At 44.3% G+C, this 23916-nt stretch overlaps 1 protein-coding gene across 1 annotated transcript; it reads left to right on the top strand.

The window, feature by feature from the left end:
• The first annotated feature begins 680 nt into the window (after positions 1–680).
• On the top strand, positions 681–22358 carry LOC144762936 (E3 ubiquitin/ISG15 ligase TRIM25-like). The gene is made up of 2 exons (XM_078648237.1): positions 681–1289; positions 22119–22358. The coding sequence occupies exons 1-2, from the start codon at positions 681–683 to the stop codon at positions 22356–22358; spliced, it is 849 nt and encodes a 282-aa protein (XP_078504363.1).
• The last annotated feature ends 1558 nt before the right edge of the window (positions 22359–23916 follow it).

The following is a 23916-nucleotide window of genomic DNA, read 5'->3' as shown; positions in this document are numbered from 1 at the left end:
AAGTGATCTTGTTGGCCCGAGAGGGAAACGTGGAGAGCGTTCCATGCCTTGGCCGCCACAAGTGAGAAAGCTCGCCCCCCCCCTCTCGTCTTTTTAGGTTTCGCCCTGGGCGTTGCAACTGCGTAGCAGTTGCTCCCCCCACGGTGAAACCTCATGATCCTACATATCGACTTTGGTTCCGCCTCTGTCTCTCATTGGCTAGCTCCATAAATGGAGGCTAGCCATTGGGAGACAGAGGCTGTCAATCACCCTTACTGGTGAAAACGCGATTCGGGGGCGTTTCTGGGACTTTTTTTAAGTCCCGCCCCTTTGTCCCGGGCCGCGCTGTCATTGGCTGCTGGCCCGGGACACCCCCCGTGACGTCATTCCTCGGGCCGCGCTGTGATTGGCTGGCCGGCCCGGGACCTGACTTGTTTTTCATTTTCCTCTGCTCCCAATGAACAGGGCCGTATTTTACTGTAAGCATCGCCCGAAACCGGGCTCTTGCATATAATATATGTTTACTTTCTAGCTTGTTTACCGAAGATACACATATTCTCAGAGAAGTTCCGTTTCTAGTGGCAGCGCGTTCTTCCCTGACAGCCCACTAACTCCCTCCCTCTCGCCTGCTCTACCCTTAAGCTTCGGTTTCCATTCTCGCCCTTTCTCGGTGACCGTCACTCCCTGCTAAGATGGCCGAGATGTCGGGCTCGCTGTTGGACCTCTCCGAGGAGTTTACCTGTTCCATCTGCCTGGGCACTTTCGAGAGCCCGGTCACCACTCCCTGCGGACACAATTTTTGCCGTGTCTGCCTGGAGGTGATCTGGGCCACAGAGGCGCAGGAGGGCTGGAAATGTCCTCAGTGCCGTACTGGCTTCGCAACTAAACCGGAGCTCCGCAAGAACACCGTGCTGGATACCGTGGTGCAGCAGTACCTGCTGGACGTGAACCGGTGCGAGCAGGAGCAGCAGGCGCAGCCGGAGCCGGAGGAGGAAGAGGAGTCCTGTCCGGACGGGGCTGTGCCCTGTGACTCCTGCCTCAAGGTGGCCGCCGTCCGGACGTGTCTAACCTGCATCGCCTCCTTCTGCCAGGAGCACCTACAGCCTCACCTGGGGAGCCAGGCGTTCGCTCACCACCAGCTGCACAGCCCGCTGGGGAGCTCCGAGCTGGGCCTCCGTACCTGCAAAGATCACAAGAAGCTCCTCGAGTACTTCTGCGAGGAGCACGGAAAGTGCCTCTGCTGCTACTGCTTGGTCGACCACAAGGCCTGCAAAACACACACCGTGCCAGAGGCCAAGCTCAAAAGAGAGGTGAGTACCGAGCCCCACACGACAAGAGGGGGCACCCGAATAAGCCTAGCACCTTGTATTGTAGAACTTGTATAGCGTTTACCTCCCTCGTGTGGGTCGCTGAAGCACTTCGAGATTGCAAGTTACAGCATGTGATGTGCGGTTGTCTAGGTGTTGTTTATGGTCTGCCTTAACAACACAGCTGCCCCCAGACATTTATTCAGTATCACCAGGTGAAGAGCTCTGGCTGTGCCCGGATGTGGGGTGGCTGCAATTCATGTTTTGATTGGGCACAAGTTGTGTGCATTCACAAACAATCATTTGCAATGCAATCGGTCTCGCCTTTGGGAACTTATATGTATTTAGCTATGCAGCGCATTAGCCTGGGTGCTGAAAAATCTACTGGTCTTTAACATGGAGGGAAAATGGGCACCAAACTGTGTGACACGCCAGGTATGGGACTACATGTAAAGAAATATTGCCTTTCAGCTGGAAATGGTATAGACCAAAGCTCTGTTTGTGGCGTCATTCCCGGGCCGCGCTGTGATTGGCTGGCCGGCCCGGGACCTGACTTTGTTCTTGTTGGCCTTACTCTGCTCGTTTATTTGGTTGGCTCTGCTTTTAATGTTTTTAAGGCTTTCTGTGTCCCGTCGTGCCTGGCTGTTGTCTTCGTTTCCCGTAGTGCATGCATTCCTTTGCCGGGTATGTATGCTTCCATCGCTGGTGAGTGGAGTGTGCCCTTGTCCTGTACGTGCACCGTGTACATGGAGTTAAAGGTGTGTACAATGCTGTCTTCCAGCGCACGCCCGCTCAGTATATTTGCAGTTTACACAGAGTGACATTTATATAAATTATTTTCAGTGTTCGTGGCATTCGAAGTGTTCACTCGTGTATTCTGTGCGGATCCATTCCACACGAGGTGAAAAGTGTGTGTGGCGCGATGGTGAATATTACAACGACTCACGTTGTGCAGGGATTGAATGTGGCATTAATACAGTCACTTATTGCACACACATTCATGGCTTTCACAGTGCAGAGTAATCAGTGCATTCATGCTGTACATTGGAAGTCCGACGTGAGTTAAGCGCCATATCAAAGTCTATCATTGCATTCGCAGCGCACCTGGAGTGCGGAGTGTTCGGTTCTGTCACCTGGCTCAGTTCGGCTAAGTACATTCGCAGTGCACATAGACATAAAGGTGTATTTGGTGTGATCACTCGGACTACACTTCCTCCCTGAAGTTAGACGTGGAGTGCAGGGGTTGTGCATTGCACTACTTTTCAGTGCACTCACCCGTGGAATTCACATTGCACTCAGTACATCTCAATTGTACATACCGGGAGTGGTGCATTCCTGCATCTCCCAGTACCTAGTGCCTATATTTGGAGTGTACACAGAGTGAAGGTTGTATGTAATGCATACATTCCTGGTGTTGGCACTGCACACACGTTAAATTATGCGTTCTCTTCATTCAGAGCGCACTTGGATATAACGTATTTAACGCTATTCATTTAGGTATATCTCTTCAATGGAAGAGCAGTTTTTCATCATTGAAAGGAAGTTTTAAATTATGCTGTCCCAAATGTAAGTTGTAATCAATCATTGGAAATATATGTTTCTAGCGCTGGTGTCGGTGATAGCCCGTTTGCAGCGCTGAACTCCTGTGACACTGTCTGTAAGGCACAGTCTACTAGGAGTGGATGTTGTAAAGTCTGTGAGAGCCAGTGAAACCTGCGCAGTGCAGCAACAGCGAAGAGGGCAGTGGGGCTGTCTCACCGACACTGACTCAGCATGGACCCTATGTGCAGAATGTGCAAAAGTCGCTCCCAAACAGTCCTGCTCGCTATATGAACTTTATACACTGGTTAGGCGTGAGGCAAGTTACACTGCAAGAAGCAGACGTCGTAGGAGTGTTTGTGTGCACTGTGAGCTCTTGTTAGCCTGGGGGTCCTTACTGGCTCACCCGTGGTTGAAGGGTCTCTCAGACAGGTCAGTTTTGACATGCATGGAAATGTCAGGATTGACACTCCTTAATTCGGTGTGTCCTGTTATATTTTCCGACATGCACGTTTGGGGCAACCAGCCCCTTCCTTTGCATGACACATGCAATGTCTCCGCCCCTGCGGATTGACACTTGTATCACCGACAAGTACTATTTCGGGGCAGTACCATCATTACAGAGGTTAGCATCTGCAGTCGAAGCATGTTTGGATGATGACACGCTCAGGGGTACAAAAAAGACAAGCAACTGTGCGCCAGAACAGTTATAGATGTGGAAAACGGTGTTTCTGTCGACAAAGAAAACTGCTCTAACTGATCCAAAGGCGAAACCGTTGCATTGTAAATGCTTGTTAAATCTAGGGACCACAAGCAAATTTTTATTGGCTGACCTGAGATTCCTAGCAGGGGCGTACCTGTGGCAAATATTCTTTATACCCACCGGGCCCTGTCCATAGAATGCATTGTGGGTAAGGCAAAGGGTCTTAATCAGGACTCTACGATCCACTGGAAGCCAGTGCAATGATCTGAGAGCAGAAGAGGCCGAAGAGCACTTGGGAAGATCCAAAACAAGCCTAGCAGCGGCGTTTTGTACCAGCTGTAGGAGGCGCAACTGGCCCTTATCTATTCCCAGATAAAGGGCATTGCAATAGTCCAGTCTGGCTAAAATTAAAGCCACAACAACCTTTTTCAGGGCTTCAAAGGACAGAAACTGGGAAATTATTCTTATCACCCGGATCAATACAAAACAGGTAGCAACTGTTCTGGATACCTGGTGAGACATCGAAAGGCCAGTATCAAGCACCACTCCAAGAACATGAATATTTATTGTTACTTTGACTGCTTAGACAATATTGCTTGGTTCGCCATGAAAAACTTTTTCATGTTTATGACTTCAATATTGACGTGTTAAGGCACTTGCACTTTAAATGGTGCTACATTTTCTCAAAAGCGTCATGTGAATATATATGTATATATATATATATATATATATATATATAGAATACCACTTGCCCTTGCATTGGGAAGGCACACTGCACTGCTCGCCATCCGGCTATAAAATGCTTCCTGCTTTCTCCTCTCTGACTTATATTAAGTGTAGCCGACGCGTTTCTGGGCACCACGCCCCTTCTTCTTGGGCTGGAAAAAAGCACACCTGCAATGACTGCTTGTCATTATCTTTATTTAGCAGCGTCTCCGCCTTCATTGATTACAGGGCATTGTGGGGTTTGGAGTTTCTGCTTCTTGTTGTTTTCCTGCAGTCAAATCGAGTGTGCCATGAATCTCCAAATTAAAAGTCCATTGAATACTCTGAGTGAGTTTCAGAGGAAGGCAGTCAGGAATACGCGCAATTTGAGCAAATGCGCTGTTTCAGTTCGGAAAAGTTCAAAACTGCAGCCTCTGCAGCCCGTGGGTGGCGTCTCCTCAGGCTGCCGATGGTGCTCTTAAGCCGGATGGCGAGCAGTGCAGTGTGCCTTCCCAATGCAAGGGCAAGTGGTATTCTATGTTTGCACGGCGGCCCGGCCGTGGGGAAGAGCACCATCGGCAGCCTGAGGAGACGCCACCCACGGGCTGCAGAGGCTGCAGTTTTGAACTTTTCCGAACTGAAAAGCGCATTTGCTCAAATTGCGCGTATTCCTGACTGCCTTCCTCTGAAACTCACTCAGAGTATTCAATGGACTTTTAATTTGGAGATTCATGGCACACTCGATTTGACTGCAGGAAAACAACAAGAAGCAGAAACTCCAAACCCCACAATGCCCTGTAATCAATGAAGGCGGAGACGCTGCTAAATAAAGATAATGACAAGCAGTCATTGCAGGTGTGCTTTTTTCCAGCCCAAGAAGAAGGGGCGTGGTGCCCAGAAACGCGTCGGCTACACTTAATATAAGTCAGAGAGGAGAAAGCAGGAAGCATTTTATAGCCGGATGGCGAGCAGTGCAGTGTGCCTTCCCAATGCAAGGGCAAGTGGTATTCTATATATATATATATATATATAAATATATATATATGTGTGTATATATATATATGTATATGTATACGTATACGTATACGTATATATATATATATATATATATATTCACTGAAAAAACCATAGGTTATAGACCATATATAGTTAGGAATTAGCATTTACAAAACCTTGAAAATTCACTGAAAAAACCATAGGTTATAGACCATATATAGTTAGGAATTAGCATTTAAAAAACCTTATTTTACTCACACAAAACCATTGAAATTCCATATATAGTTAGTTGCACTAACTATATATTGCGCACCCGCAATCCACTGCTGATGATGTCACATATTACATCATTCATGACATGGTCAGTGACATCACTGATGACATCACTGATGACATCTCAAATGACATCACTGATGACATCACTGATGACAACATCCAGTGACTATGTTTCTGTAAAGTTAAAATATGTCTTACATATTGAAGAATGAGTGGATGTATAAGTGTCTGGACGAAGGATTTAGTAGGTGCATGACTGAATGTATGAGTGAGTGATTAAATGTGTCTCACTGAGTGCATGGGTTAGTGACTAAACTGTCTTAATTTGTGCATCATTATGTCTGTTGTTCTGTAAACTGCTGCATGTGTTGATCAGTAGCTATATGAGTAACTATATGGGTTATTGATTGATTGCCCAAGTATTTGCATGGGAGACTGAGTGTGTGTGTGGCTGGATGGGAGGTGTGTGACTCTGTACAGATCAATGTGTACTTGTATCAATGATTGTATAAGAGAGTAAGTATGTGTTAGTATATGGTTGAAAACGTAAGGTGCTCTATGTTTAACTGTATAGAGTAGAAAATGGAAGTGTGATTGATTCTTTACAGGACTGACTAGGTGTGTGAGTAACTCCATGGATGAGTGGCAGAGTGTGAGTGTCTGTATAGGTGTATGAGTGCATATGATTGTGTTGTAAACATGAGTGATTGTATGTATGAATGATTGTATGGGTGAATGAGTGAATGTGTGTGTAGACGTAGGAATCAGTGAGTACGTATGTAGTAACTAGTATTGGTGTGTCAATGGTTTCAAAAATTATACTCTGTTTTTAACACTGGGTGAAACAGAGGTTATATTAAAATGTGAGGAGATGCATTGTATTGTCACATGAATGATATCATCAGTGATGTGATCATTGATGTCAAGTGAGATGTCATCAGTGATGTCATTTGAGATGTCATCAGTGATGTCATCAGTGATGTCACTGACCATGTCATGAATGATGTAATATGTGACATCATCAGCAGTGGATTGCGGGTGCGCAATATATAGTTAGTGCAACTAACTATATATGGAATTTCAATGGTTTTGTGTGAGTAAAATAAGGTTTTTTAAATGCTAATTCCTAACTATATATGGTCTATAACCTATGGTTTTTTCAGTGAATTTTCAAGGTTTTGTAAATGCTAATTCCTAACTATATATGGTCTATAACCTATGGTTTTTTCAGTGAATTTCAATGGTTTTTTAATAGCAAATATCATAAGCTGTCGAATGTCAAGTACGTGGTAAGAATTTTTTTTTTCGTGTTTATGCACACTGATCTGCTTTGATTGCTGCCCCCCACCCCTCATTTCTATTAGGAGTACTCTCTCTTTGCAGATAGTGAAGGGTAGTTAACGCAGCCCTTTCCCCCTTTGTAATCCGTCGTGCCTGCTTCTCTCTCCATTTGATTGATTGTTCTCTTTGGTTCATTCTCTATTTACAAACAAGCACAGAGTCGCAATACTCTGTTTAGTCTTTGCAGATAGCGAAAAATCGTGTAAAAAAACAAAAGGAATCGAGCAAAATCAGTAGGCCACTAATGGGATCTCTTTTGACCTCGCTAAAATAGAAACATTAGGAAGAACCTGTTGAAAATAGCAATGCGTATGTATATAAGCGGCGTTCATTTGTGTTCACAGTACCCCTTGTTGATTGTTTCAATCGAGCATTGAATTGTTCGAAGTTAATTCTCTTAACGATCTTCTCTACCTGCAAACGAGGAAGAATAGGAATATTCTATCTCCCTTTGCAGATAGTGAAGGGTAGGTAACGCAAGCCTTTAACACGTCGTACCTATTTCATTCCTCATTGATTGATTGATTGTCCGAACATTGACTGTTTGGGAATTAGTTCTTTTTGGAGGTATTCCCTGTTTGCAAATAAACGTAGGAAAATCTTTGCAAGTAGTGAAAGGGTACGTAATGCGGACCGTTCTCCCCCGTTGTAATCTGTCATGCCTATCTACTCCCCACTGATTGATGCACCTTTTTCACCCGGACCATTTACTAGAGATACGTCATCTGGCCCGACCAGAGAGCACCCCTAGTGAAAAGGACATATGCAATAATAACGAAGTGATCACTGTATCCTGTTAACAGAAACTTTACCATGAAACAACCTGGAAAGAAAAAAATAGGAAAACGAAAATCAGTAGGCCACTGATGAACATGAACTTTTATTAAACAACGAACAAAGAAACGATAACATAACGTAATGATAAAACCTATTAATGTCCTAGAAACAAGAAAACGTTAAAATATGCCAGTGGTGAGAGACCAGAAAAACAGTAAGAGAAACCAAATCACCCCTCGCTGTCCCACCGCCTGCCACGCCAAAAAAATCGATAGACTAGGGAAAATGCAAGTCAGTAGAACATCCACCCCCACTCTGGAAACTTCCAAGGTGGGGCAGGGTTCCGGCTACGCCCAGCCGGGAGCAGCCCATATAAGGCAGGTCCTGCTGCCACGCCTCGGCCAGGAGATCCTAACGTAGGGTGTAGCCGGAGGAGAGGCCGAGACCAGCGGGACCCGGCCAGGGGATTGCCTTTACAACGCTGAACAGTTGCAGGGGGGGGGAATGTCTCCTCGACCCTCCCCTCTCTCTCCCAGTCCGGCCGCGGTGGCCCTTGAGAGTTGCAGGTAGTCCCGCCACATGCTCTTCCGGTCCGACCACCAACGGTCGGGGGGCCGAGGCCGACGGGATCCGGCTGCAGCCGATAAACCAAGAAACCCGTTCATGGGGCCAGAGCCAGGGGCGTCCGGCCGACATCCACCGGAAGCCCGGCCCGAAGACGGACGGGACACTTCTTTCTTTTATAATGGCTGCGACAACACTGGAGGGGGATGTCTTGCACATGCCTCCGACCCCCCCCTCGTCCTCATCGCCTGGTCCGGCCATAACAAATCTCAAGCGAGACGCCGTGGGGTGCACTGGGAGGGAGAGACGGTGCGAACAGGCCTCTCCCGCCTCCCCAGGTGGAGGCTTCCCAGCTGCACCCTCAGCGCTCCAGGCGGTGGCATCCTAACAACTACAGTGCTGCACAGTTTCGGAACGACCTAGATAACGGTTCTTCCACTGTGGCCATGCTGCAACGTCTCGCCCGGCAGGGTGGAGCCCGTCCGCTCATGTGACCCCGCGATCGCCGGTAGCTGCCGAACTCTCAAAATGGCGGTCGACCTGGCAAGAGCGGGCCCAACATAAAGAAATGGCCCGGTCACTGGTTGACTCCACCACCGTAGTCCTCCACGACCTTGAAGATTCTAGAGGAGCCGCGGGAGTCTCCGACCCCCGATGGGGAATGACTGCCATGATCGCCCGTGGAGTGACGAAACTGTATCCGCGGGACGTCGGCGCTCCCATGCTGGCGCCAGCCTCACTTTGAATTACTACAATCCTGCAGACCTTACTTCCGGTGAAAGCACAGTGTGACCCGGTAGGAAAAATTATTGCACCCCCTCCCCTTTTTGACTGATAGTTCAAACCACCGATCCTTTCCTTTGCCCTTTTAACAGAACTTTGGACTGCCTCCCCCTCTTTTACATTTTCTAGAGAAAACAAAACATTAACCACTACATTAGCATAGCAGTTGACACCAGAACTGTTTTCAAATTGAAAACCAACAACATCTTCAACAGAATCCTTTTTGTTTCTGCTGTGACCCTGCTACAGCACAGGCATTGTCCCCAGCAGTAATTCTGCAATGCCGGTAAGAATAGCTGTGGTGCCTACTGGACTCACTCACCCCCGCGGCGCCCCACGCCGTTTTTTGCTGGGCGGCAACTTACTAGACATCACTTTCGTGCCATCTAGATTTCAGCGCGTTCTGCTGCCTTGGAACTATTCGCACAACAGACCGCTACTGACAAGAATATTTCATTATTGGTGCTGTCAATTTCAATAAATCTATTGGATAATTAAAAAGAAATTGCCACGGTCTCTTCGTTGTTTAAATGTTTTTACTGTTTTTGTTTTGTTGTATATATTTATATGTTATTAAAGTTTTATATTCCTACTACTTTGTTGGAGTGCTATATATTTTTAATGTGACACATAATTGTAAAAACTTTGATGTACAAAGAGTCATTCCTGGAATCTTCCGCTTCAGGCTCGGTCCCCTCCCCAATCACAATACAGGATGGTTTTCAGATAGTAGGAACGCGTGTGCTGTGACGGATCACATCGGGTGTGGGCCTTGATCTACTATAACTCCTTTGAAGAGGGGTGATTCTTTACAGCTGGGGCCATAAACTACATCTGCAGGGCTAGCTGATAGCCTAGGACCGGCCTGGACATTCGGACACAGAGGAAGAGGAGTGTCAGAGGGTGCGGTAGTGAATAGGGCGAAAGGGAGGTGTCGGGCGGGCACAGAGTGTGATTCTCAGGGAAGAGCAGCGCAGATGGGGGAAGGTTTATTGCCCATGCATAAGACAGAGAGCGGTGGTGACCAGTGCCTGGGGGAGATGCTTACGAGGGTGAGGAGCCATGCTACGAATCGACAGCGTGCAGAGAGTGGGTCTGGTCAAGACATCTAAAATGGCTGCCGTGCACGACAAAAGTGTGGCATTTCAAAAAAGGCAAGATGGCGCAGACAATGTTTTTCAACACTTCCTCATTTCCTTCGAATCGAACGTTAACAGACGTTGGGGCATATTACCAAAGTTAAGCGATATTTATCGCTAACGATGCTTACCAACCAATTTTTTACCACTAAGCATCGTCAGAAATTATCGAAGATAAACCTTACTATTATCAAGGTTTATCGCAAATGCGATAATAAACGGCCGCAATGCATGAATATCGCTAAAAAGTCAGCGATATTCATGCATTACCGAGCTAATACTCTTAGCCATGTTATCCACCTCCCATTGGATAACATGGCTAAGAACTGCTCAGGGCAGGTGTTACTTTTTGGAGATATTCGCGCTTAGCGCGAATATCTCCAAAAGTTGGTAATAGGAGATAGATATCTTGCATGTTGTAATGCAAGTTATTGTGGTATATGGAACTCATACCATAATCTCTCAGGAAAGCAGAAACTGATCCTTTTGGGACCGCCTAAAAAGGCCTAGGGGGTGAGGAGTACTCTACTTTGCCCCCTTTTCACGTTCCGAACTATTTTATTTTACTCTCTTCTGTAATTACACAAAATACCAGCGATAAGATGCATCGGAGACACACAGTGAGAGAAAGGAGGCCGGAGATGAAGAAGACATGTCAAATACACATTGGAGATAATATAGTGGCAGAAGGGAAGTAAATATGAGTAAACTTACCATGTAACATAAAAATGTTGCACTCTATACTATAAGTCTCATTTTATACTACAATCACTTCGCTACAACCTCATAAATTAAAAATAAAAATAAATAATGTCTCAAACAATTTTTGATTTCTAAATATAAATTTATTCTTCAGAATTTTCTAAATTTGAAACAACTAGTAACATGTCCTCATCAGTAATTTCCTCTTCAATTATCTCATCTGGAATCTCCTCATTAAAAGTCTGCAATGATGATTCTTGTAACTCTATGGTCTCCAAACACTCGATAAATTCGCCATCAAGAGATTGATCAAAAAAATCATTCAAGTCATCTCCTCCTTCTGACAATATTTCATTATTGGTGCTGTCCATTTCAATCAATGTAGTGGAATCATTCAAGTCATCTCCTCGTGACAATATTTCATTATTGGTGCTCTCAATTTCAATCAATGTAGTGGAATCATTCAAGTCATCTCCTCCTTGTGACAATATTTCATTATTGGTGCTGTCCATTTCAATCAATCTAATGGAATCATACAAGCCATCTCCTCCTTGTGACAATATTTCATTATTGGTGCTCTCAATTTCAATCAATGTAGTGGAATCATTCAAGTCATCTCCTTGTGACAATATTTCATTCTTGGTGCTGTCCATTTCAATCAATCTAATGGAATCATACAAGTCATGTCCTCCTTGTGACAATATTTCATTATTGGTGCTCTCAATTTCAATCAATGTAGTGGACAATTCAAAAGAAATTGCCACGGTCTCTTCATTGTGAGCCATTTTATTTTGAAATTGCTTGCTGTAAATTGCAGAAAAAAATAATCACTTTCATTTATCGTTTTTAGTAATACATAATATAAAACTAACTTCATCAAGTATTTAGTATAACAGAAGGACTGCAAATAAATAACAGAAAACATTTTTCAAATTATCTTCAAGTGTACAACATAGTTCCCCTTACAAATTAACAACTCACCTTTTTAAAAGTAGCAGAAGTGTTAGTACTGTGTAAATCAAACACCAGAAATTCACCACCAAAAATTCCTCACAAATGTACCTCAGACAGTAGTATCACAAAATGGCTGTGGTTTCCTCTCATTTGACATATATACATAACCAATTAACTTTCATCACACACAAATACAAAACCAAAGTAACATTTTAATTGGTTCTAAATTTCAACACTTTCAAATGTGTTTTCCCCATGCAATTTTCCATAGGACATTTACATACGTCTACAGCCTGAATGGCTGAACGGAATTACACCAAACTTGGCAAAATGGTACATCAAACCTAAGAGGTCAGGAAGGATCTACTATGCCCCCTTATGGTCATTTCCCCCTTCGCTTTGGCCTCCTCTTGTCTCTCAATCCTACCGAGGGACAAGATGGCGGCCGCTACGGACGGTTTGGAATGTTGACAGACGCCGGAGAACCAATCAGCTTCGCAAAGCTCCGTAACGCGAAAAGTACGCGAAGCGGAGCGCTGTTACAGATATATATCTTTTTTTCAACGTTAATTTCTCAAAATCCACTGGAGCACATATATTGAGACCTAGCAAAGGCACATCGGGCTACCAGTCCCTAATATTTTGCCAAGTTTCGTGCAAATCCATTCAGCCGTTCGATTATTATTATTTTGGTTTTTTTTTGCCCCGCGGGGCCCTTTTAAAACCTCCACATCAAACCTAGGGGGTCAGCGAGGATCTACTATGCCCCCTTATAGTTATTTCCCCCTTTGTTTTGACCTCCTCTTGTCTCTCGATCCTACCGAGAGACAAGATGGCGGCCGCTACGGACTGTTTGGAATGTTGACAGACGCCGGAGAACCAATCAGCTTCGCTTCACAAAGCTCCGTTGCGCGAAAAGTCCGCGAACCAGAGCGCTAACCGGTCCGCTGTTACAGATATATATCTTTTTTTAAACGTTAATTTCTCAAAATCCACTGGAGCACATATATTGAGACCTACAAAAGGCACATCGGGCTACCAGTCCCTACAATTTTGCCAAGTTTCGTGCAAATCCATTCAGCCGTTCGGGCTAAAAGTGAGGCCAACCGCCCTATGGAAAACTCAATGTTAAAAACACGTTTTGGGACCCCCCTTTTTTCTCGGCCCCCACTGGACGAACCCCCCCCAAATTTTCAAGGGCTGCTCAGAAACAAAATGTGCCATTTTCCTGAAAATTTCAGCCGATTCCGTCCACAAACGCCAAAGTTATTAGACATAGAATTTTCAAAAAACCCATAGAGAAAAAATCCTAACTATATATACCTACTGGCGACCGCCAGTAGGTAATATATATATATATATATATCTCACACACTGTTACCAATGTGAGAACTCGCGTAGTTCCTGCGAAGTTACCAACAAAGGAGCCGTGGCCACAGATATCGCAGTGCAAAAATTTATTCAGGCACGATGTCCAACGCGTTTCGGAGCTGTAGTCACTCCTTCATGTGTATATATATATATATATATATATATATATATATTATCATCGCTCCAAAAACCACCAGCCGGCTGCACACTCGAGCGGGTGCTTTTTAGGGCGGGGGTGTACCCGCCGATATTTGACTGTTCCCAGATTTCCTCCGCGTTCAGTAAGAACAAGAAAACAGCACTCACAGGGGGGGGGGGGGTTTGACGTGCTAACAGTTCTTTATTAGCAACCCAGCACAGACAAGACGCATTTCGGCGCTTAGCCTTTGTCAATTGCAAGTTTGAACGCGCCGCCATTTCTTTTTTATAAAAAAAAAGCATTGCTTCGGTCACAGTGTGTTTTACATAAACATAGAAAGAAGACTGCAAAATTGCAAATTGGTCACCATTTTGGAAAGTGCAATTTAAACATGAGTAAAGAAAGTATATACATTCCAAGATCATGGTCTTCTATTATCGTGTAGTGGAAGTTAAACTCAACTCTCCTACTGCCATACTAGCGGTGATCTTATTCTGCCCTGGATGGGCTTAAATGCCTTAAGCATTATTATTATCGCCCACAAATGGGCTACTGTTATGTCACACATCCCTCAAAACAATGCAATAATATACGTTTGTCAGTTCATCAAGCATATTCCTCCAAAAGCAGATGGAGAAACCAAATAAATTCATACATTTACATAGACATTTATAATACAGTCCATTAGATCACAATCAATAAATGAAGGTTCATTAGTATAATTAATACGCCAAATGTACTGCTAGTTCTTCATGTGTGTTGAGCCCGAAAGGACTCTTACTCCGTAAATCTATAATGTAGCGTGATTCTAACCGTCTTAATTTCTGCAGACGGTCCCCTCCTCTAGAGAGAGGTGGTACGCTGTCCAGACAAAAATAAGCCAATAAATCCCTATTGTGCCCATGTAGTTTATTAAAATGTCTGGCAACAGTATAGGATTCATCGGTGTTATTAATAGCCCGCATATGCTCTAATATGCGCAGTTTTACAGGATTTTTTTTTTTTTTTTTTTTTTTTTAAAACCTTTATTGTGCACAAAAAGAACAAATACGGGCCTACAACCATCAGGCCGGCCACAAAACTTTAAGCACAGGTGCGAGCAACGCTATTCCACAACGGCATCAGGTATGATGGCAACAATTAGTAGCCGTGACACAAAATGGAGTCATGTCGCCAAGGAAAAGGAGAATTGAAGGTTAAATTTTAAAATTATAAAGAAATATAACAGTGAAGAATGAAATCAAGGAGAACTGAGTCCAGACAGTAAGTACACAAACATGAGCAGGCAGCATTAATTAGAACAACAATATGAAGAACACCACGTCGAGATGGCAGTAACACACCAAACAATAGGAGTTGCAGACCACAGTTACGCACTACCCTCAGCGCCACCCACTACCTACTAACCTTCAGGGCAGACCCAGAACCGAAACCAGAACAAGAAAGCGCAGAAATTAGAAAAATAAGGCCCATAGAAACTAAAAGAGAAATTAAATCTACCCCCCCACCCTACAACAATCCGGAGGCTACGGCCTACCCCCCCCCCCCGGCAAAGTGCCTGTCGCCCAGTAAAGAAACCCGAAATACAGAGGAAGAATAGAAAAGAAAGAAGAAAAAGATAAGAAAAGAAAACCATCACACTTGAAGCATCGGGAGGAAGAAAGAACAAGCTAGTCTATCACTCCCGAAAAAGAAAGGAAACGGGGGAGGAGGAGCCCTAATATTAACAAACTCCCGGTCCCCCAGCCATGTATAGCCCCCTGCCCCAATGGAAGCAATAAAATCGAAAAATACACCACCAAATGAAATATTGAAACAGATGCGCCCCGGACCCCAAGTCAGTACTGAAATGATCACCCCGTCCATATGGGCGGTAACAGGATAAACCCAGTTCCACCCCACGTGCGAATTCACCAGGATGAGCAACAGTAGCAGAACAGATATGGGGAGCTACGACCACTACATTCACCAGAGAGGCGGCACAGTCCGAAACAGAACAGCCAGGACCACCAGAGTGAAGCCCCGAAGACCACGATCTTTAATCCGGTCGCGAGCGACCAATATACTATGAGGCCCAGCAAACGCCCTCCCCAGTCAGGACAAAGGGACAAAATGGCCGCCGTAATGAGAGTGCAGACAGAGGAGAGCAAGATGGACGCTACGCTGTACAAATAACCCCCTTGACAGCTTAAGTTTCCAGGACCAGCAAACAGGAATCAGAGAAAAACGTGGCGGAGCCGATAGCGAGCAATTAATCAGGGTAGCCAGTGTATAATGCAGCTTGTGTCAATGACAAAGGTCGCAACACCCAAAGGATGCCTTAATTGGAGAGCAAAACAACCACTAGCTATAATAGAGACAGACGGGGGGAAACAATCTACATCGTAAATACAAATCATGTAGCCAATACGTATCACATTCTAGCCCCGCTCCCCACCCGGTAAGACGGTGACACAACCAGGAACCCGCCCATCCCCGCATCGAATGTACACGCTCGGACACCCCCGGCACATTAAGCATCCCACACCCCAGCATCAATTACCAGAGAACTTCACCCGAGACATCCTCATTGGGGAAAGATAGTAAGTAATACCCGGTGTACCACACACATATCAAGTCTGTCCTGGCCTCCACCAGTCCGTATAGGAATGCAACCAGAGGATCGGCTAGCCTTGGCCCGATCTAGGAGGCACTCTGTCACCCAACCATCCTGGCAGTCCGCTGCAATCCGTCTTGACGAGGAAACATGGCCGCCTCGAGGATAAGGGAAGCGCACCATCGCCGAGGGAGCTCCGTTCATCCCCCGCAGATAGTAGTCCAACAACAAAATGTACTCCCAGAGCGTATAAGTGGCAAAAGTCGCTGAACGACGAGATGGAACTAGTCAAGGAAGGAGCAGGGGCAAGGGCAGGAGAACAAGCTAGCGATGCACTGCGCAGCCAGGCTGGTTCACGAGGCAGACAGCCAGTCGAAGAACAAAGGGGAAACACTGTAGCAACAGCAGCGTGAATGAGCGGCAACAAGTCTTCAGAGGCTCCAGTAGCGGTTATATCGGGCGATACAGTAGCAACAGGAGGTAGCGAGGGGTAGGCAAGTTGTAACCAAGTCAGACCTGAGTCCTGTTGAGAATGAACCCCTCGCGTTCGGCTCTCAGCAGGGAGACACGCATCAAGCTTCTCAAACAGGACCGCCGAGGCACGCCGTATCTCCGACCGCACCTCATCCAGGATATTCAACACCTCCCTGTAGGTGCAGTCCGGTCGCGATATTCGAGGCTCTCCAATCTCAGTGGGGGGCTCAAACACGGTCCCCCATACCAATGAACACATGCCACCCCAGGAAGAGGTCCAAGCGCCATTTCCACCCCGTTGGTGATCAGGCATCGCCATCTTAGCAGCAGTCCACGGAGTGCTGGGAGGGGGGGAAACGGGGTTCACAGTGTCCGACAGGGAAGTGGATGTTTGCCCCACAACACTTCACGTCCCCTCCTGTGCGCTGCATAAGCGAGGGGCATCCGATGGTGCGGCGGGCAGTCAGGGCAGCTCGAGCTTACCGGCCATCAGCGCAGCTAGGAAGAAAGCCGACCGGCATCATGGCGGCCACAAACAAAGGAACCCATGCAAGCCCTCACATATCCGTGCCGGAGCTGCTCCGTGTGAGCTCGGCAGGTCAATGAGCACAGGGCATAGGCAAGACTGTAGACGGGCGGAAGCACTCCCTAAGCACAGGCAGCCACAGCAACAGAGCTTCCCCTTGAGATTTGCGAGGTCCGGCAGGCTGCAGGGAGCGGGCGGAGGTCCGGGGCAGAAACGATCTCCCCAGAGCTCGCGACTCCGGGAGGGCTGAGAGGCCAGAGGGACACCGTCAGGATCGACTTCGTGTCCCGCGCATGTCGGGCGAAAGAAACCCCAGGATGACAGGCAGGATATGAGCGCGGGTCTTCAGGGCCGGCGGAGCCGAGCGACCACACGTCCGTTCAGGTCGCCATCTTGGCTCCTCCCCCCCAGTTTTACAGGATTAATCGTGCTCCCGATGTATCTCAATATTCAGGGATGGGAAGGCTGTCAAACCGGATCACGCTGCAGGCAATGTTTTTACCTGATTAAAGACCCTGTTTTATCGCTGGTTCTGTGTGCGACTCATTGCGTGGGCAACTTGGAGCTTTCATATACTGGCGGCGGACCCAGCCGCCGTGACCGCACCACCCCGAGAAAATAGGGGGGCCACAGGTTCTGCATATACGGAGCCATTCGGTGGAGTACCGGCGAAGGATTCAGAACGGACACTGCCGCATGAGGCCCATCTGTGGGCTCTAAACTTTCAGGGACAGAATGAAGTGCGAGCAAACCACATCTCCCATAATGCCCCACTTAGTCATAGGACTAGCCCATCTGGGGGCGTGGACATTGGCTTATATTGAAAGGAGGTGTGGCATGCACAAACCGGATCCATCCAGCCTCTGAGGAAGAAGGTTTACCCTTTGAAACGCGTCAGGCATTCAGGGATGGGAAGGCTGTCAAACCGGATCACGCTGCAGGCGATGTTTTTACCTGATTAAAGACCCTGTTTTATCGCGGGTTCTGTGTGCGACTCATTGCGTGGGCAACTTGGAGCTTTCATATATATATGTATGTATATACATATATATGTATGTATATGTATGTATATATATGTATGTATATGTATGTACATATATGTTTATATATGTCATGTGAGCAAGGCTCCAAGGAGCCGAAATGTCATGCGGCATACTCTGCGTTAAATAAAGAAATACACCTTACTTGGTCCGTGTCCTGTTGAATCTTTGGCGTCCCACCTGGCGTTGAATTGGATGTTCGGATATATATATGTATATAAATGTATGTATATATATGTATATATGTATATATATATATATATATATATATATATATGCGCAAACTCCAAGGAAACGCCACTTCCAAATCCCAGCACAACACAGGACCGGCGAGGCAAGTAGGAGACGGACCACAGCTTACAAAATCACAGGTTTAATTGCAGGAAAGGATGGAGGTAAACGGGCAAGACGCGTTTCGGGCTCCACGAGCCCTTGATCACATGCAAAGAACCAACAATTTTCATTTGTATTTATAATGCAGTGAAGCCCGCCTCCCCGCCAATTTTCAAAACTGGTCACATGGTCATAAAAATAGCGAAAATATTCTATAGTGCGGCTGAAATACCTAAACACATGCTAGTAGGTTATTTTACAATTGAAAAATAACTAAGCAAGACGGAAAAAAGTATATAACATTGAATCAATACCATCTATTATATTTTGTTTCAGAGAATTATTTCGGGATAAATCCCTTATTTAAGAAACAGTGTGCAAAGTATAGCCTAGCGACATGTACCAAATTGGGGAAAAACGGGTAAAATTTAAAGTGCAATATACAACGATCGTTGACCCATTGTCTGACATAAGTGGAATAAACCTATTTATGTGCAAAATGCAATTCAAAAGGGAAGGAAAAAATATATATATAGTGCTAAGTGTGACTAATAAAAGTAACCTGTGTATATAATGTATATTTGTCATTTACAACATAGAAGGACAATATTAGCCTAGCATATGTTATGAATTGAGCATATCTTAAAAAGCATTTGATACAGGTTAATATATTTATTCTTATATATAAAATTTAAATTCATATATAAAAACACCACATGTAAAAAGTGCTAAAAAATCACACATCTAGAATAAAAAATGATTACATGAAATTGCATAAATTTATATGTACATGAAGGAGCAGAACAATTATGATTGTCTATGGAGTGGCTAACAAGGAACTTGACTAACCACCCCTGGCATTGTTCAGAAACGCAACACTGTATAGAACTACTATCGAAAGACAAATCATCTCCCTAGATCACAGGGACCCTGATATATCTAGGGAGCAGAATAAGAAACCAAGTAGCCTGTTTCACATTAATGGACGTGTTTGACAGAGTCGAAGCATTAAAGAAAGTGGCGCAAATCCTCAGTGTTATTTAGCCCATTTGGCCACTTGCTATCGAACTCAAGAATCAAACTTGATTCTAATCGCCTCAGTTTGAGCTCGCGGTTACCTCCTCTTCTGGATTTGGGAACAGACGCCACCACATAATACGAAAGACAACTGATGTCTTTATTATGTATGCTCTCAAAGTGGCGAGCCACCGGGTACGCCTGATCGCAATGTAGGATTGCTCGAATATGCTGGAGAATCCTGACGTGCACTTGCTGTTTAGTACTGCCTATATAATTAAGGCCACAAGTGCACGTCAGGACATATACCGCATACTCTGTCTTGCAGGTGTGGCTACCCTGAATTGGGATTTCAGAGGCGGAAAATGGGGTTCCATAATGCGTTTTGTTTATTCCAAACTTACAGGCTCTGCAAGTGGTACATTTACGGAACCCAGCTGGTGACAGCCAATTGGGTTTTTGTTGCAGTTCTGGACTGCTACAGTCCAAAACTGCACCCATACTTTGTGCTCGCCTAAAAGTAACCGATGGTTTATTTGGCAGCAAACATCCCAAAACAGTATCTGTGAGGACAGTGGACCAATTTCGATTGATGATTTGTCTAATTTTATTTTCTTGACTGCTGTAGTTTGTTATAAACCTGGGACAGTCTGAGCTCCTTAAACTGGTCTTGTCAAGGACTGTGTCTTTCTTGCTTTTAGTGTCTGTAAGCAAGCTGGCCCTGGAACGCTTTTGTGCTTTAGTTAAAGCTTGATTAAACAGCCGTTCCGAGTATCCCAGAGCTTTCATTCGATGTTTTAGATCAATGACACATTTGTCAAAGTCCTTAGTGGAACTACAAATTCTTTTTAGCCTAAGGATTTCTCCATAGGGTATATTATGGATGGTATGACTGGGATGAAGACTGGACGCATGGAGCGTGGTGTTACCTGCTGTGGCTTTTCTGTGCAGGGTAGTTTGTATTCGTTTGTCATTATCTACATATATTTTAACATCTAAGAATTCTGCTTGTTTGGCGCTTATATTAGAAGTAAATTTCAAATTAAGGTGGTTGTGGTTGATCTCATTAATGAATGTACATGCTTCATTTTCATCACCTTGCCAAACAATAAAGATGTCGTCAATGTAACGAAGGTATTTAACAATTTTCTCACGTACCCATGCTTGATGTGTGACCCTGAGGACCCGCTCCTCCCACCAGCCAACGTGTACACACGCGTAGCTGGGGGAGAAGCAGGCCCCCATAGCCACACCTCTCAGTTGTCTCCATATCTCCTTGCCAAAAGAGAAATAATTGTTATCCAAACACCATTCAATCAAGCCCAAAATCACCTTATTGTGTTCGTAAAATTCTGCTGGTCGCTGACCAAGAAAGTGTGAGACTGCATTCAGACCACATGTATGAGCAATGCTCGTGTACAATTGTTCAACATCAAGTGTAATTAACAACATGTCATCTTGCCATTCTAAGTCCTCTATTTTAGCTAGAAAATCACTAGTATCCCGAACAAAACTGGGAAGGTTGTTAACCCAATTCTGTAAAAAGAAATCAATATATTGACCCACATTTTCTCCACAACTATTAATAGCGGAGATGATGGGTCTGTCGGGAACCGGTGATATCCCTTTATGAACTTTCGGGATAAGGTAGAGGACTGGCAGGACCGGATGTTCATTGTACATGAATTTGTATTCGTCCAAAGAAATAAGACCTTCTCTACGATATTTTGAAAGCAACTTATGAAGACCCTCCGTTGATTTTAGATACTCTTTATTAGTTGCTTTGATGTAGCAAGCAGGGTCTTGAAGCTGTCTGTGTGCCTCTGTAGAATAATCCGATTTGGGCCAAATAACAATGTTACCCCCTTTGTCAACAGTTTTGACTACTATATTGGGGTTGTCTTTTAGTTTTTTCATTAATTCAAAGTATTTGGCTTTTTGCACGTTATATTTCTTTTTCTTTTGGTTGTTGATTTTTTTGTACAATTCTTTAATGTCTGTGATAATGCAATCTTGGAAAACATCCACAGCGTCTTTGGTCATAATGGGCACAAAGTCTGATTTCCCTTTGAATGGCGTAATACCTGCACCTTTCTGAATCATATCAATTTTTTCTAGTCTTTTTTGTGTGCTGGTATCAACTTCTCCACTCATGCTTTGAGAGTTTGTAGCTTGATTAAGGTCCGTGTCCTGTTGAATCTTTGGCGTCCCACCTGGCGTTGAATTGGATGTTCGGAGTATATATATGTATATAAATGTATGTATATATATATATGTATATGTGTATATATATATATATATATATATATATATATATATATATGTATATATATATATATATATATGTATATATATAAATATATGTAGCTGTGGAAGTCTATATGAGAACATCTCCATCTACGTTGATCATTTTCTTTCTCCCATTGTACCAATACTGAGTTCTTATCTTAAGGACACTGGAGATTTTCTGCGTACACTTATGGATACGGAGTGGCAACCAACTTACCTCCTTGTGATAATTGATGTCATTTCATTATACACATCCATAAATCACGGCATTGGCATCAAAGCTATCAAGTACTTTTTGCAACAAAGACCAATCACGGTATTTGAGCATTCTAAAATGCTGATCGAGATGATCACGCTATGCCTCCACAATAATGTGTTCCTTTTCAATAAGAAGGTGTATGCGCAGAGCTGCGGGACGGCCATGGCAGTTTCCTTCTCTGCAAGCTACGCTAACCTCGTCATGGGGTGGTGGGAGAGGAGCGTGGCTTGGAGAGAAGAAAACGACCAGTATATGGCGGACGTGGCTCTGTGGCTGCGCTTTATAGACGATCTCTTTCTTCTTTGGAAGGGTACAGAATCAGATTTTGTAAAGTTCTTCAATATTCTGAACACAAACGACGTAGGGCTGAAATTCACATACAACATCAGTGCCAAAGAGGTGGAGTTTCTGGACACCAAGGTATATGTAAAGCAGAATAAGATACAGACAACCGTCCATAGAAAGAAGACGGCGACTAACAGCATATTACATGGCCAAAGTTTTCATCCGGAAAAGTTGAAAAAAGCATACCTTATGGAGAGCTCCTAAGGATGAAGCATCACTGCTCTGAAAACTGTGAAATGGAAAAGAAATTCACCGAGACTAAAAAAAACGGTTTGCCCAACGAGGTTACAAATCAGCAGATATAAATAGAGGTGAACAAGAAGCCAGAAAAAAATCAAGGGCAGATACTCTGCTGACCAAGGAAGAAAAAAACATTAAGTTAACAACACAGGAGTCAAACTGTGAAAGAGGAACAACCAGAGGGAATAATGAGGATGAAGCACCGCGCATGATAATGACATTTAACAAAGAAAGTTATAAAATTAAAAAAATCTTGATGAAATATTGGCATGTTATCCAGAAAGACCCGGATATAGGCCACAATATAGGGAATCAACCACTCATGACCTACAGAATGGCTCCAAACCTCTCAGATCATCTGGTACGTAGTCATTTTGAAAAGAGTAAGTCAGATAATTGGCTAAATGAGAGATCCAAGGGATTTACCAGATGCCTAACATGCAAGGCATGTAAAATTGGAATGAATCTGAAAAGTCTAAAAGACCCAGCCGGAAAAAACGTTATCATCAGAGACAGCATAACTTGCGAAACCCCATATGTTGTGTATCTACTTCAATGCTGTTGTGGAAAGAGATCCATCGGAAGCACAACTTGCCCTTTAAAAAAACGGATTTTGGAACATACACGGGCAATACAAAATGGGGATCACACATATGCGATGGCAAAACACATCACTTGCCATGTGAACAAAACCTGGTTGGACATTAAATACTCCGATTGGCAACCTTACCACAACATGAATGACAGGAAACTTAAGCTAAGAAGATTGGAATCCAAACTGATCATGAGATTCAAAACCAAGCAACCGATAGGCCTGAACGGGGACGAAGAACTATATGCACATTTGTGACCAGAATAGAAGACAGACAACAGGAGTCACAAATATGAACTGAATGCCTCTAGAACATTGGACTTTGCAAACTATAACGTTTAAACAATTTGAACTATATGCAGATAGATGTGACTCAAAATGATGGAATTAATTTTGAACTGAACAATAGAACTGTTTCAAGTTATACAGATTATGGGCTTATAAATAGGCGGTGGTAAGGACACTCAGCCCGAGTAACGTACCCAACACTATATACCCCATTAATCTTTAGAATGTAATATAAGACATGGGCCATAACCAACAATATATATCATGAGTTATCTGATCTAGTATAGTGATACACCGCGTAGCCCATTTATCCATAACATACATGTATGATTATTTCGCAAACACAGGATGAATAATTTTTCCACTTAGATAATGGAAAATAGGCAATAACACACGTACAACTGCAGATATGTAGCTAAAACTGACAAGGGCACTAAGCCCAAACAACAACAAGCGCTGGCCTCAAATTGTCATTAAGGGACATACCCGGGATTGAATATAAACAGCGGAATTCTCCCGAGTTTATACAAAGGTCATATGCATTAGGTCGCATACACTGGCATCACAAATAACATCAATGCCACACCATATAGAGTACATTAAAACTCGTAGGCGCGCTTTGACAAACTCAAAAAAGTTTTA

The sequence above is a fragment of the Lissotriton helveticus genome, chromosome 6 (assembly GCF_964261635.1).
Source record: "Lissotriton helveticus chromosome 6, aLisHel1.1, whole genome shotgun sequence".
Taxonomy (NCBI): Eukaryota; Metazoa; Chordata; class Amphibia; order Caudata; family Salamandridae; genus Lissotriton; species Lissotriton helveticus.
Note: the sequence above shows the minus strand (reverse complement) of the source record. Positions and strands in the feature narration are given on the sequence as shown.